Genomic DNA, 14,845 nt, shown 5'->3' with positions numbered 1-14,845 from the left:
TCATTTTGTTCCATGTACTTTTAAAAGTGAACATTTTCATTCCTACATTCTCATTTTTATCTATTTTGATACACATTTTAGCATCCTAAATTCCAAGTGGATAGAGGACTATTGTAACACAATCTATATCTAATGCTCCAACAATAATAGATTATGCTTACAACTATTATAGCCTACAAATAACTACAACATAGTAAAGTTGTTACAATCTATTTTCTACTCGAACTAAAACAATCTGCACGCCAAACACATATTATTATAACATATAGACTATTATAACTTACAAACTATAATAATCATTTACTATAATTACTAACTCTAAGCCCTAAATGTCGCCTAAGTTCTTATAATGTGGCCTTAAATCTATATAAAAGGTTTCCATAATGAAGAAAAAAACCTATTGAAGCTCTACAAATATGGGTTAAAATAATGCACCAAGATGAAAGAGAATTCTTTGAAAGTATGGAGACTAAAATGAGGGGCAAAAGTGAGAATTTTTGAAAGAGTTGGAACCAAAAGAGTGTTGTGTAGTGCTTAAGGTTTGAAAATCCTATTGCTTCCTAACAACTTTAAAAGATAGATATTTGGATAATTTGTGGGGTAGAGGCAGTTTGGTTGGAGTATCAACAAGTACTGATTTGCTCAAAATTTGAAGGCAAAACATTGGACAATCACAGCACCCACAGGGGGCCAATTCATCTGATCACATAATAACTTTCACCATGTGAATCAGCAGACAGAGAGTGAGATAATGATAATTGTGTTATTACCTTCCTTTGAATGCTTTCATCTCTATACTCATAGTACTTTCTTCACTTAGATATGCTCTCCCCTTCACTTTTTTTTGTGTTTCTCTTAATAAAAGTTCAGTCTTTAATGTAGAAGCTACAACATTGGATTCCATATGATAGGAAAATCTTCCTAAGGACTATAAATAGCTTCGAGAATAATATGAGTAGGATTAGAATTTAAGAGTGTTTAAGACATTGAATTGAGTTACGAAGTCTAAAATTAATCTGTGAGAACTTAGGAAGAGTACTCTAAACTAAAGTTGTAAGATGAAGTTTCTTAATAAATGTTGCAAACTTCAAAAGCAAATACAATTAAAGTTGAATTATTTGACACCTCCTAAATGAGTATTATTCTCAAATCTTGAAGAGCTGAAGTGTGGATATCCTTTAAATGCCAAGGTTGTAGCTTAGTCCTATTCTCTCTCTCTCTCTCTCTCTCTCTCTCTCTTGGTCCCAATTGAACATAACTCTCACATGGATCAGGCCATTTAGAATCTGAATTGACTGCAAAGCATTATGTAGTGATAATGAAGCAAGTAGGTTGACATGTCAAAAAGCTAATATCTGATATAATCCTTTTTGTGCAATTCACAAAGAGAGGGTAAAAAAGGGAGAAGAAAAAGCAAAAAAAAAAAAAAAGAAAAAAAACAAACAAACCAAAATCCATCTTTACCAACAGTTATATTACACTCAAGACAGTATAAAAACTTGTCTCTCTACCATATTCATATATATTTTCTCAAAACTACTTAAAGCATACATTCAACCACTGTGAAGATGAAAAAAATAGCAACATTTAAAGTTCACGCGCAGAAATACAGCTCTATACAAGTGAATAAGAAGAGGAACCTCCGTTTGTCGAGTCGAGACAAACACCCTCGAGGGCATTACGAATAATGGGCGAAGCCGCAGTTGTCGAATTTTGGACAACCTTGTTTACGATAACTTTAGCTATTATGCTTTTTGATCGATTGCACTTGTTGACATCTACAATGAAAGACATTGATAGTGTGAGATACTAGAATGTATGGCTTCTCTTCATATTCAAGTAAGAAATGGCAATAGAAAGATAGAGTTAAAACTTTAAAAGCATAGATTTAAGAGTTTAGAGTATTATCAGAGCCATGTTTGATGTTCTAAGCTTTCTGATGATGGTTAATTCTCAAATAATCCGATGATTTAGATCGCATGACTTTATTCCGAGTTCATATTCGTATAGAAAAAGAGAGTTCAACAATGTTCGTACGGAAAAAGAGAGTTCAACAAAAAGGAAGTTCTTTTTTTTTTTTTTTTACTTACCCCAACTGATGTTACAAAATTGCATACTGCACATTTCACTGACCGTGCTCCATATTGATACATCAGTAGCATCCTACAGTTCCCACAGCTAACGTGCGCCACCTGATTGGCTGAAACAATATGGATTTATCGCTCGGTTCACATGAGTTTTTCCTTACAAAACAAAGTTTTGTAGCTCTTAACTATTTTCTAACGATATGCCTTTAGTGAACTCAATCTGTAACATAATGTTGCTATTCATGATGGGAGTTAGATAGGAATGAATTATTCTAAACAGCCTACGCAATCTACCAAGATTTGTTCGAGATGTCTAACGTAATTTTGATTCGAGTTTCTGAAAGTTACTGAGATTTCCCTACCTTCCAAAGCTAAGTTGACAGTGTGGCAACAAGAACATTGGACGCTCGTGGCACCACGGATGTACATGAGAAGAGTATGGCAGCCTCCACACACCAATTGTGCCATTTCTGTGCCTGTTTTACACAAAAAGTAACTAAAGCTTCCAATCTTTCTTTATAAACAAAAACAACAGAATTCTCTAACAGAAATTTCAAATTTAGCATCGGCATGAGCTAGATGGTGAAAAGGAAGAGGAAGAAAAAATATACCGGGGGGCGGTACGGCAGTGACTGCATTACAAACAGCACAGCAAACAGAGGTTGCCCCAACAGGATAAAGTAAAAGGTTTCTGCATCCTGAGCACACAAGTTGGCTTTGTGTGGCTAATGACCAACAACCAAAATGCACATTTCAAACCTCAGTTGAGTATCAAATAACAAATCACTGATCTAATGAAACCAAACAAATAAAAAGAAACCCCAATCTTCTTGAAGAATCTCTCATAAAACATAATTTAGAATCAAGGCTATGGATATGCAACATCAAACAATAGGATTTACAGCTCCATTGATGAGAAAATTTGAAAATGGGAAACTAATACATTTTCTAGCAATCAAACAAGAAGAATGTAGTTAAGAAATGAGTAAAGTTTTGAAAGAGAGTGAATACCATTAGAAGGTTGTGTATAAGGAGCTGGAGGGGTTGGATATGGAGCAAGAGGAACTGGTGGCATTTTGCAGCTTTGATAAAGTAAAATCTTTCCTAACTTTTCTCTCTTTATCTCTATCTTCAAACCAAGCTCTCAAAAGCTCAGACAAAACCAGCTACTTCCCTCCATGGAAACAAGTTTAGGGAGATGAACCTGTTGGGAAAATTCACAGAAAATAGAGGAATCAAAAGAAGAAAACAAATAAAGATAGAGAATTGCAACATGTGTTGGGAAGAAATTTGGATGGAAATGAAGGAATTTTGATGAGGGTGTGTGAAAAGTGGAAGAACCCTGAAAAAAGAGTAACGTAAAGTAATGTAATGTAGTGTATTGATATTGAGCAGAAATGGAATGGAACAAACCAAAAAAATGGAGAAACCCAGCAAGGAAGAAGCTGGGGGAAGAAAGGTTGAAAAGCCAATGAGTTGAAGTGAGGGGAAATTCATACGTTTGCAAGTTGGAGGAGCAGATAGAAGAAAGGAAGGGGAGATAGAGGAAAGGGATGTAAAAATTTTAGATTTGATAAAGTAAACAAAGTAAGAAACGTAAAAGCAAAAGGATAAGTATCAAATAGTTGTTTGTTGAAACCTTTCTTACAACTAAGCTTTTTCTTTGTTTTCTTTCTTTCCTTTGAAAGGCCTTCTCTTAATCCCAAGTTCAAACTTCAAATAAATCACCACAAAACATACATACATATATATAGAGAGAGATATATTAGAAAAAACTAGAGAAAATAGTATAGAATCCACCAAAAGAAACTGCATATTGGATTTTGCCTCACCTTTTCTTTAACTGAGAATTTTGTCCTATTGCTTACCTCATTATTAACTAAAATCATCTCTCTTCCTAGTTGTAGTGGTTTCAGTTTTTTCCAATTGCAATGGTGTCCTCGACCATAAAGGATTAGAGCCATCAAATGTGTAGTTAAAGTTGTCAAAGTGGGTTGAAACATTGGATGTGTGAGGTCGCTGGAAAACTAACGAGAAAAGTGGAGAAAGCAAGAGGAGATCGAGTTAAGGTGAGGGTTGTAGAGACGAGATAGCAAGAGGAGATCGAGATGGGAGAATATTAGATGTGTTGTAATAAAGATCGATAGATAGTCGATCAAGAGTAAGAGGGGATAAAGCGAGGGACCCAATCTAAATATGACATAACAAAATGGCAAAAAAATCTTAAAATTTAGAAAGTTAAATCTCATCTCAATCCAATAATTTAGCTCCAAGTAACTCACTCCATTCGAGCATAGCACAACAAACATACAAACTCGAACATAACACTACACAAATCAACATCTTTGTAACCTAAAAGACTTGTAAAAGAAACAAACACCAGTAACAGGATCAATTTTATTCCCATCTAAACACAAAGCAGTAAGATCCCTTTTGAGTGAAGGAGGTTTGAAGTAACCCAAATAGTTAAAAGGAGTTAGAGGGGTGATTGTGTGAAGGATAAGTAATATGTTATGGTTTTGGTTAAAGAAATGAAAGGCATGATGGGATTGGTGAGACATCAATTCAAACAACAAAAGCTTTCTTTATTTAATAAATTAATCAATTAGTAATTTTTCTTAAAGTTTTGGTGATGAAGAAGGCATTTGGTACACGTGAGTGTGGGGGCCAAAATGCCACACGCTCCTCTCTGTTGGGAAATACTCGTGGCTGTTCATCAGCCGCGTCACACCCTTTCTTCTTTACTTTACTGTATTCTACTTTTGAGCTATATATATATATATATATATATATTTTTTTTTTTTTGTCTATATGAAAGGAGATAAATTAATTGCATAGAAAAGAAAAATATGAGTTTTTTATCTTACTTTTTTGTACACTTCTCTTTTCTGCTTCTCTCCCTAATCTACCTTCTTTTCGGTTGCCATTGTAGGGAGTTGTCGACCACATTTTCATCACAGAAATTTTGGGTTCGCTGGAAAGGAATCAGAGAGGTTGTTGGTGCGTGAGATGTGTTAGTTTTCATCCAAATTGATTTGTATGTAAAGGGGATTACTTGGTTTTTTTTGTTCTTTCACCAAGAGAGAGGGAGAAAGCGAGAGAGAAGAGATAAGCTGTGAGAGTGAGTGAGAGTGAGAGTGAGAGTGAGAGTGAGAGTGAGGGGTCCAATTTGGTTGTACGATGTTTTGTTTTAGTAATTTAACCTAAACATGACATAAACTAAAGGAAAAAAATATCTTAGGAGTATGCAAATCTCATTTCAATTTAATCTTTTTAGATTATATTTATGATTAAATCTTTCACATCATATCAAACTAAAAGCTTTTAATTAATCTCATAATTACAATTTATGTTATGTACTACTCCTTTAATTACAACTATTCAAATCATAATAATAATAATAATAATAATAATAATAATAATAATAATAATAATAATAATAATAATAATAATAATAATAATAATAATAATACTTTATAATATAATCCAAATTCAATGTTTCACAATCAATATAAAATAAATAGATCACTAATATCCATAAAACACTATGCTACTATTATGGAATTTGTCTATTATATTTACCATGATTAATTAAGGTTATTGAATTTCAAGCTATTAAGAGGGAATTAATTAAATTTTTTAGCTTCAAAAATATCTAATATATTTAAAAAAATAAATCTCGTATTTAGTAAGATTTAAACTTTTCAACCATTTTTTAAAAAAAAAAATTCACTGTAGAAAATTCAAAATTATATCTAACAAATCGACCAATCTTTAAAAATAAAAATCAGAATAGCCTTTTAAACATTTTTAAAGTTTAGAGATCGATAGACATAAATCTAAAACTTTTTAGAATGATTTATAAATAGTTTGTCGTGGTTGGTTTGTCACACATGTACACAGTACACTTGATTGTAAAGCTTGTGGTTGATCTTATTTCTCGAAAAGGACAAAAAAGGAAAAGAAAGGAAGAAAGGAAAAAAATGTGATTGATCTTAATTTAAATATGGTTTATGTTAGAAAAAAATGTGATTGATCTTAATTTAAATATGGTTTATGTTACGAGTGACATGCATTTGTATTATATATATATATATACACACATATAATGGGTCCATATGATATAGTACACCTTAGCTTATTTATATCATATATAATTTAATTCAATACAATTATTGAATAGGGTATGATGATAAGTTTGAGATAGAAAGAAGTTAGAGATGGATAAGTTAGAGAATAGAAAGAGATGTCAAAAAATGAAAAAAAATGTTAAGATATAGTATTTAGAAAGAGAGATCATTATTTTTTATTTAAAAAAATGCTAAGTTATTAAAAATAGTCTTCAACTTTGTTTTTTTTTTTCTTATATATAAGAAAAATACCGTCACTTAATACTAACATAGAAAGAATATGTTCTTGTATGTGAACCGAAATCGTTAATCTATCTCGTCACTTCTATCTTCTTTGAATTATGGTTTAATTAATACTTAGAAGGGAAGAAAAGGTAAGTAAATATAAAAGAATATTTTGTGTTTGGTGTTTGGTTACGTGGTTTTTAAAGTATAAAAATGCTATAACACAAAGCTATAAAAATGACAAATGATGTGTTGATTAGATAATGATTGAATTCTAATGGCATTTCAAAGTTGGAAAGGGATTTTCCTTTTCTTTTTTTGGTTTTCTCCAAAGTAGAAAAATTAAATTCTTCAAGAAAGTGTTTTCATGATTGAGTTGAAGTATGGGCATCTCCACCTTCTTCTTTCATAACATTTAAAGTTAATTGGAAACTCTTGAAGCTCCATAGATAAGCATTATACATATACACATAATACATATATATATATATATATACACTCATATATGTGTGTGTAGGACCACTAATTTGTACTTTTTGTTGGTTTTTCCTTTTCTCTTCTTATTTTTTTCTAAAAAAAGATCCCAATTGGATATTCTCATTATACATCTCTCCACCTTCAATAATGAGGAGTTGTCAATTATAATATATATATATATATATATATATATATATATATATATATATATATATATACGTTCTAATCTTTATACTTTACCATTCATAACGGTTTACGGTCATTGTCGTAAAATTATTGGCATGATTTTAGTAAAATTTAGGGAATCGTAAAAAATGATAAATTTGACAAAAATATTTATAAAATATAGCAAAATTTCATATTCTATTAATGATAGACATTAATATGCTTCTATCAGTCATATTAATAGACAGTAATAAAAGTCTGTCAGTAATATTGATAAACAGTAATAAAATTTATATTTAAAAATGTCCCACAAAATTTTTTGCATATGTATGTTAATAAACTAATCATGTATAAAAAAAAAGTTATAATCAAAGATAATTAAGTCGTTAAGTAGTAAAAATTAATACTTGGTCGTTTGTTTTTTTTTATAAATTTGAAAGTGTATAGAATAAATTATTACTTTCATAAAATTAGTAAAATATGTTCTAACCAATTTTTTTCCCCATAATTTTGTCTCCAACTTTTCGTGATAAATTAAATCACACTTTTTTTTTTGGAAGTATGAAATAAAAATTTGAAATTTGTAAAGGCAAAACACAAAGTTGAGGGTGTAGAAATGCCAAAGAGGAGGGGATATATCAATTATGATCTCTAGCTAAATGTTGAATCAAATGTGTATATATATATATATATGCATGGGGCCAATTGAAAACTACTTTCACTTGTATTGTCACTCTCAATTAGTTTGGCATCTTCTTTTCTACCCTCAAATTTCAACTATTTTGTAGCCCCTAAATATACAACTTTTTCTTTTATGCTCTACACCACATTACACACAAACTCAATCACATAACTCTTATGTGTACACACACACACATATATATATACCAAATTCTTTTCAAAGTTTCCATTTTTTTCTTCTATTAAATTCAATAGGTAAAGTGGTAAAGTGATGATGCCTAGTTATAAGTGCTTGATTCTAGTTAGGGTAATAATAGAGACTCTCGTTATTGATTTCTACGTAGAGAAATGTATATATATATATAGGGAATAGGACGACGTTGTGTACTAGACATGATGTAGGCTTTATGTACCATTTTCTTAAAAAGTTGGAAGTGTGATGAAAGATTCGAACTTATTCATATATGCAATCTCGTGGGACCAAAATTTATGAGTTGTACAAAAATTTTCAAACATAGAGAACTCAATTTTAACTTGTAACTCTTTTTTATTTTCAATTTGACATGTGTATAGGGAACATGACGCTCGATAGCAGACATGTTAGTCTAGTTTCTTTAAAAGGTTGAAGCAAAACAAGAAAGTCCGGTTGATTGATTCCAGTACACCACAAGGATCCTTTTAATAGATGTACTGAAACATTATTATGTTGGATCTATTTTGATATAAAATGTACCCACCATTTTATTTTCGAACTCTATTAAGAGATTTTAAACTTTCATATCCTAATTAATAGAAATATACAATTTATTTACTTTTAAGATTTGTTGTATAGATGACCCAAAAGTAAGAGAAAAAGACAAAATTTCTCATTCTTTTTGACATTAAGGTTTTTACCCTTCGATGATGACTGTCATATTCAAGTTGTAATTACCAAAACAAAACCTTGTGGACAATAGTTGGACATCTTGCTCTCACTCTCTCGATCTCCTCTTTCTCTATATTGCCTATCTCTCTCTCAGTCCCTTCTTTCTTTCACCACCATCACATGTCATTGCATCTAACCTTCCGATGGTTGACATTGGAAGGCGAATGAAAGAAAAAAATTTAGAAGAAGAAAGAGAAGGCAACGTTGTTGATGATGTGTAAGCAAGACAGTAAAATTCGTTAGTTGCAAAAACTATTCTATACTATCACATATAAAATCTATTATATAGTTATATCTTTAAAGTTAGAGAGGAAGAACTTTTATATCATATCAATAAAGATTAGTCTAAAGGAAATGGAAACACTTCCCATTAGTCATTTCCACAATATTGTTATGTCATATGATATATATATATATATATATATATATATATACTATTCCTTTTCCCCACTTTTATGAGGTGAAAGATGAGAATGAATATTTAAAAAAGGGCCTACCCATCTCTCTAAATCTTCTTGATTTGACAACATAAGGTTGACTAATTTTTAGTCACATTTAATTATCTAGAGAATGTTAAAAAGACTATATGTTAGTCTTCCTTTTTTGATCATAATCAAATTTTATCTTTAACCCAATCCACTTCTAAACAAACTCATCCACTTGGTTGGCTTAATTTCAATTCAAATGGATTTCAATCTTATCAAAAAAAAAAAGAAAAAAAAAATACAACACTAATCCACTTGTCTTGTTATTTTGAAATTAATTAAAAAGATGATTTTTTTTTTTTTTTTTTGATGTGACAATCAATCTCAAAACCTCCAATTACATAAAAGACATACAAATTTAAGAACATATCTAAAATCAAATCTGCTATACTTCTAAATGAAGATTGATATGAAGTAGACATTTGTACAAATTAATTGACCAAATAAAAATTGAAGTAATTAATTTAGATATTTGATAAAAGGAGCTCTTTGTTCACTAGCTCTCTTCAAATTATATTTATATTATACTCTCTCATTTATTTTCATATATATAATAATTTAATTTAACCATCAAATAAATGTTAAAGGGAATTAAAACCACAATATTTAATAATTTATCACAAGACAAATGGATAAGTACTACTAAATAAATGAAAAAATTAATTGGAATAAAATATATAACTTTTTTATATATATAATTTTTATTGGTTAATTGAATATTTTGAATTTTGAAGCCCAACTTTTGAAGCCCATTCCCTTTAGGAAGCACTTTGACTCATGATTGTTGTTGAAATCAAAAGATGGAAGTTGTTCTAATTAAGCCTATTTCAACCCTAATTTACACCTACTTTTTCTTTTTCTTTTAATTAGAAGTTTAATTTTCTTTCATCTCTTGTTGTATTAAAAAGGAAAAAAGTGGAAAGATCTTTGGTTCGATTTCTTAAAATAAGTCAAAAATAGCTGTTTACATAGTCCAAGCTTGTACCTAATAAATCTCTAAACTTTAAAAATTTATAAACGAGTATATAATAGATCATTGAACTTTGAGAATGTTTAACTAGTCTGTGAACGGTCTATTTTGTGTCGTTGAATTACTTACTTTATATCAATAGATCTCTAAAAACTTAAAAATGTCTAACTGATCTATAAATTGTTCAAATTTTTAAGAAATTGATAGATTGTTGGATATAAAATTGGGTTGATTTAGTAAAATCCTAAACTTTTAACTTCGTATCTCGTAAGTCTCGAATCTTAAAATTGTCATATAAGTAAAAAAAAACGTATTAAGTACATAATTAAAATTTTAAAACATTTTTTACGGAAATAGAAAGTTTAAAGACCTATTAAATAGGTTTAAAGATTACAGACCAAATAAACACAAATTTGAAGAACTAAAATTGCAATTTATAACCTTTAACAAAAATAATAGTCGACCGACTATGATTCGATAAATTTTGTTGGTTTCGTTTGGCTCGTTCCATCTAGTGGTTAGTTTAGTTTACTGCTGGATTATAGAAATTGGTCCCTAAGAGGGAATGGATGTCACCAAACAATGTCCAAAACTCTAATCTTTTTTCTATAAATGCACAACTAACTTACAACTACTCCTTTACAAGTTTGACAGAAACAGAAAAGAGAGAATTTTTTGCTATCTAACCATCCTATATACAATACACACATAGAGCCTTATTTTTCAAAGAAAGATCAACAAATCAAAGCTGCAATTCAGTTGATAACCTGTCTTTAGGTGTATTTCTTCTTTCGGAACAACATATTGAGCAAAACCATAACCAAAACCCTTTCTCTTGTGTTGGTTGAGATTTTGTGTCTCTTTTTTCAACTGCATCAGCCATGTACTTCACAATAGCCTGGTACATAAAGTAAAAATTATGAATGTTGGATTAGTTAAAACTAAGAAACTTTTATGTTTAGTAGAGACAAATCCCATTGAACAAGTAATTATAAGTGTTTGCTTTTACCTGAGCACCCAATTCAACAACTTCTCTTGGTGGTTCTTCCAATGGAGTTTCATCTATTTGGAGAACTCTCAATTTTGATAAGAACCTGAATGATTCTGGCAGGAAGCGTATCTGGTTTGCACTTATGTCTAGCTCCTCGAGCATCTCTAGATTCCCGATTGATCTTGGTAAGGCTGTCAGGTCGGCGAAGTTTTTGCCAACATTCAGCTTCCGGAGACTCACAGCGAAACAGAGATTTTCAGGGATTGTTTCCAATTCGTTGAAGCTTACGTCTAGTTCCTTCAACTTGGGGAGATTTCCCATTGTTGTGGGTAGTCCTCTGATTCTATTGTAATGTAGGGCGAGAATCTCCAAACATTCAAGCTTTCCGATTGCCTCGGGAAGTGCTTTGATCTCGTTAAAGTCCACCCGTAGCTCAACAAGTGATGAACAGGAGCCGATTGTGTAAGGTAACTCCTCGAGCTCATTGGTTTCCACATTTAACTTCTTTAAACTAGTCAACTTGCCAATGATTTCTGGTAAATGCGTGTAAAGGTTCGAACTCAAGTCGAGAGAAATAAGGTTTTTTAGGTTCCCGAAAGAAGCTGGCAGTGATTTTAGCCTGTTTGCATGCAGGTCGACGTAGGTGAGATTGACAAGCTCCCCAAATGTGTCGGGAAGGTTTATTAATTGGTTTGAGTGAATGTTGAACTTTCTCAATGATTGAAGGCCACTGATTCCAGGTGGAAGAGCCATGATTTTGTTTTCTGATAGGTCTAATTCAACAAGATCAGATAATTTCCCAATCGAAATTGGAAGCAATTCCATCTTATCCATTAACTTTCCTTTCAAATTTAGAACAGTTGACCCACTTTTAGCAATATTTTCAATGAGAGCAGCAACTTTCATTAAACTCAATTTTCCAGTTTCTCCTTCACCTTCAAAACAGATAACGATACAAACTTAATAAGACTATGAAAATAGATGGATGAGAAACAAAGTTATTGACTTTTGGAATCATGGGAACTAAATTCAATCCAAAAGAAAATTCTAATTGACTAAACCAACCATCCAAATCAATGGTGGTTCGATGTCATATCCGAATGGAAAAACTGTTATATCCGAGTTGAGATACTAATCCCAAATTCACATAAAGTCGCGGGGGCGGTTGGTCCCCAAGCAATGAATCATCAGAATAATTCAAACTCAGACCTACACATCCCATTGATGTGACTTACATATAATCACATAATATCCCTAGATATTTGGAATAAAGTTCTCTATGCAACTAATCTCTTCAATGGATAAAATTATGTCAACAATATGTTTATGAAAGTTTGAATTTGATCCTTGTTTATTACACTCTTCTATTCTATCAATTCATCTCCTTCAAATATCAATCAATTAAAAAGTTAGAGATAAAAAAAAATTTATCCATCCAAGTTGACTAAACTTCAACAGCAAACTATTGATCAAACCTCCCAATCACAAAGGAAACAGAATGTTCTCACAACTTCACGAATCAAAGTACGATAAAATGCTAATTAATCACAGAGAATTTCATATTAGAGAAAATATTACACCGAAAAACAACAGCAAGAGAATTTGAAATCTACCTGAAGAAGATAATGGAGGAACGAATGAAGAACTCTTAAGCAAACCCTTGTCATTGCTCTCAAATTCTTCATTTCCTTTCTTCTTCTCCAAAACTGGTTCACTAATTACAGTTTCTTTAGCAATTTTCTCAACTGGGTCACTCAAATTCAGAGGCCTTTGACCCTGAGAATTGCCAGAAACCAAATCAGAAGCTCTTTGAATGAGTTCATCAAAGGATCTAAGCATTTTATCAAGCTCAATCAAACGAATAGCCTCTCGCCTCTGTTCATGGCTCTCAAACAACACCATCGTCTTCCTCATCTGCTGCAAAATGAAGAACAGCTCTTCAGGGACATTTTCGGGGACTTGTTGCTTCGAAAGTTCTGCCAATTTGAAATCCTCGTCGTTCTGGACTGTATTGAGAATCGCTACAGCTGCTTCGACCTCTTCAATGGAGGGTCTGGCCGGAAGTGATCGGAAAATTGTTGTGAGTTCGTTGACAGTGTCTATGAAGGGAGATGGAAGTGGGTCTTGCTTGAAGGTCGCATCCATGGCGATTTCGGTTTCCAATTTGGATTTGAACCCTCTTGAAGACAAAGAAGATTGCTCTTCAGGTCTTCATAAATAAATTTTTCTGTAGGCTCTTATTGTGACTCATTTCTTCATTTTCAAATTCATACTTCTAATTTATATATGGTTTGGAAATTAAATAAATATAAATATATATATATATAGATATAGATATATATAAGATATATATATATATATATATATATATATATATGTATAGTTTTGTCTGATTGTGATTGGTAAAAAGGGAAACTTTTTTCAATGATGTTTTTATTGGTATTGTCTCAATAAGAACTAAAACTATTGTCTTAAAATAAATAAATAATAAGATGTAAAATTATATTTTCACCCTCTTAAGTTTAATCCAATATAAATAAATTTTAAATTTTAACTTTTCAAATAATGTAAATATGAGTAAATATATATATATATATATATATATATATATTTTGATAAAATCCATAAAATTTCATATGAAGCATTATTTTTCCCACCAAAATATGTTCTTCAATATGTGCAATTATTTTAATAAATTCATGTTATTAGGTATGTAATTTAGCATTAAAATTTACATTAAAAAAATAAAAAAAGTTAGAATTTTGAATTTCAATAATATTCACAAGTTACATAATTCAAAAACCATTTTAGTATCTCTATGTAAAAGTAAAATTTTATTCTACTGTGAAAAAATTTTCAACACTTTTGACCACATAAAGAAAAAAAATTAACCGCATAAAATGTTTGGATTGATCTTGTCAATTACAAATAATTTATTGCATAGAATCAATATGAAATATTTCGTAACAATCAAATCAAAAGATACAAAATTTAAATAATAATTAAAAGGAAAACCCTACCTTGGTAAAGAAATCAAAATATTAGTCTAGAGTTAATTAAACCATGATTGAATGCTTGAAAAGCACTCTAACCTATAGAAAATAAATAAGGTATGAAATAAACTTTTAATTTATAATAAAGGAAATTTTAAATTCTTAAGAAAAAAAAAGAAAATTGCAATTAAGTTAATGATTTGATTTTTTTTTTATGATGAAATTATTAGCCATTAATTTTGTAAAATGTAAAATTATTGAAAGGGGTTAATCATAGAATGATGAACTCTAAAATTAATCTTTAAAATGAAGTATTGTTGATGAGAGGAAATGTTCTTTAGATCCACAAAAATGAAATTAATAGGATATATTGGTAATTCAGCATTATGGTCTTTTATATATCTAATATTTTCCATCTTGTGAACCAAAACACACTATTTTCAAAAATAAATAAATAAACTTTTGAAATTAATTATTTCAACAATCCATTAAAATTTTGAAATTAAAATTAAAATTAATTTCAAATCAATATAAAAATTTGAATAGAATTGCACAAAACATTATAAAATCTTGGTAAGTTGAGGTCAAATCAGCCAACAAAACATAGTAGATTTTCACACTTCACTAATGATAAATAAATAAATAAATATATATATATATATATTGAAATAACAAAATTACTAAAAATATTTATAGAATATATTAAAATTTCAAAT

The 14,845-nt window shown here is 30.3% G+C and overlaps 2 protein-coding genes across 8 annotated transcripts; both read right to left on the bottom strand.

Moving 5' to 3' along the window:
• Positions 1-1,437: 1,437 nt before the first annotated feature.
• LOC103503523 (protein LOL1) lies at positions 1,438-5,146 on the bottom strand. Of its 7 annotated transcripts, none has more exons than XM_051083489.1 (6): positions 4,955-5,146; positions 3,099-3,291; positions 2,699-2,812; positions 2,450-2,563; positions 2,091-2,200; positions 1,438-1,778 (listed from the first exon to the last, which is right to left on the bottom strand). In XM_051083489.1, the coding sequence occupies exons 2-6, from the start codon at positions 3,160-3,162 to the stop codon at positions 1,746-1,748; spliced, it is 435 nt and encodes a 144-aa protein (XP_050939446.1). In that variant the 5' UTR covers positions 3,163-3,291; positions 4,955-5,146; the 3' UTR covers positions 1,438-1,745. The 7 variants fall into 7 exon arrangements, with proteins under 7 accessions (XP_050939446.1, XP_016903577.2, XP_008465954.2 ...); XM_017048088.2 differs by lacking the exon at positions 4,955-5,146 and adding an exon at positions 3,956-4,550; XM_008467732.3 differs by lacking the exon at positions 4,955-5,146 and adding an exon at positions 3,727-3,815.
• A 5,582-nt stretch (positions 5,147-10,728) lies between these two features.
• LOC103503524 (plant intracellular Ras-group-related LRR protein 5-like) lies at positions 10,729-13,424 on the bottom strand. Its single transcript, XM_008467733.3, has 3 exons — positions 12,750-13,424; positions 11,155-12,071; positions 10,729-11,043 (listed from the first exon to the last, which is right to left on the bottom strand). The coding sequence occupies exons 1-3, from the start codon at positions 13,279-13,281 to the stop codon at positions 10,888-10,890; spliced, it is 1,605 nt and encodes a 534-aa protein (XP_008465955.2). The 5' UTR covers positions 13,282-13,424; the 3' UTR covers positions 10,729-10,887.
• Between the last annotated feature and the right edge of the window lie 1,421 nt (positions 13,425-14,845).

Source organism: Cucumis melo, chromosome 4 (genome assembly GCF_025177605.1).
Source record: "Cucumis melo cultivar AY chromosome 4, USDA_Cmelo_AY_1.0, whole genome shotgun sequence".
In the NCBI taxonomy this organism is placed as follows: Eukaryota; Viridiplantae; Streptophyta; class Magnoliopsida; order Cucurbitales; family Cucurbitaceae; genus Cucumis; species Cucumis melo.
This window is presented reverse-complemented; position numbering and strand designations above follow the sequence as displayed.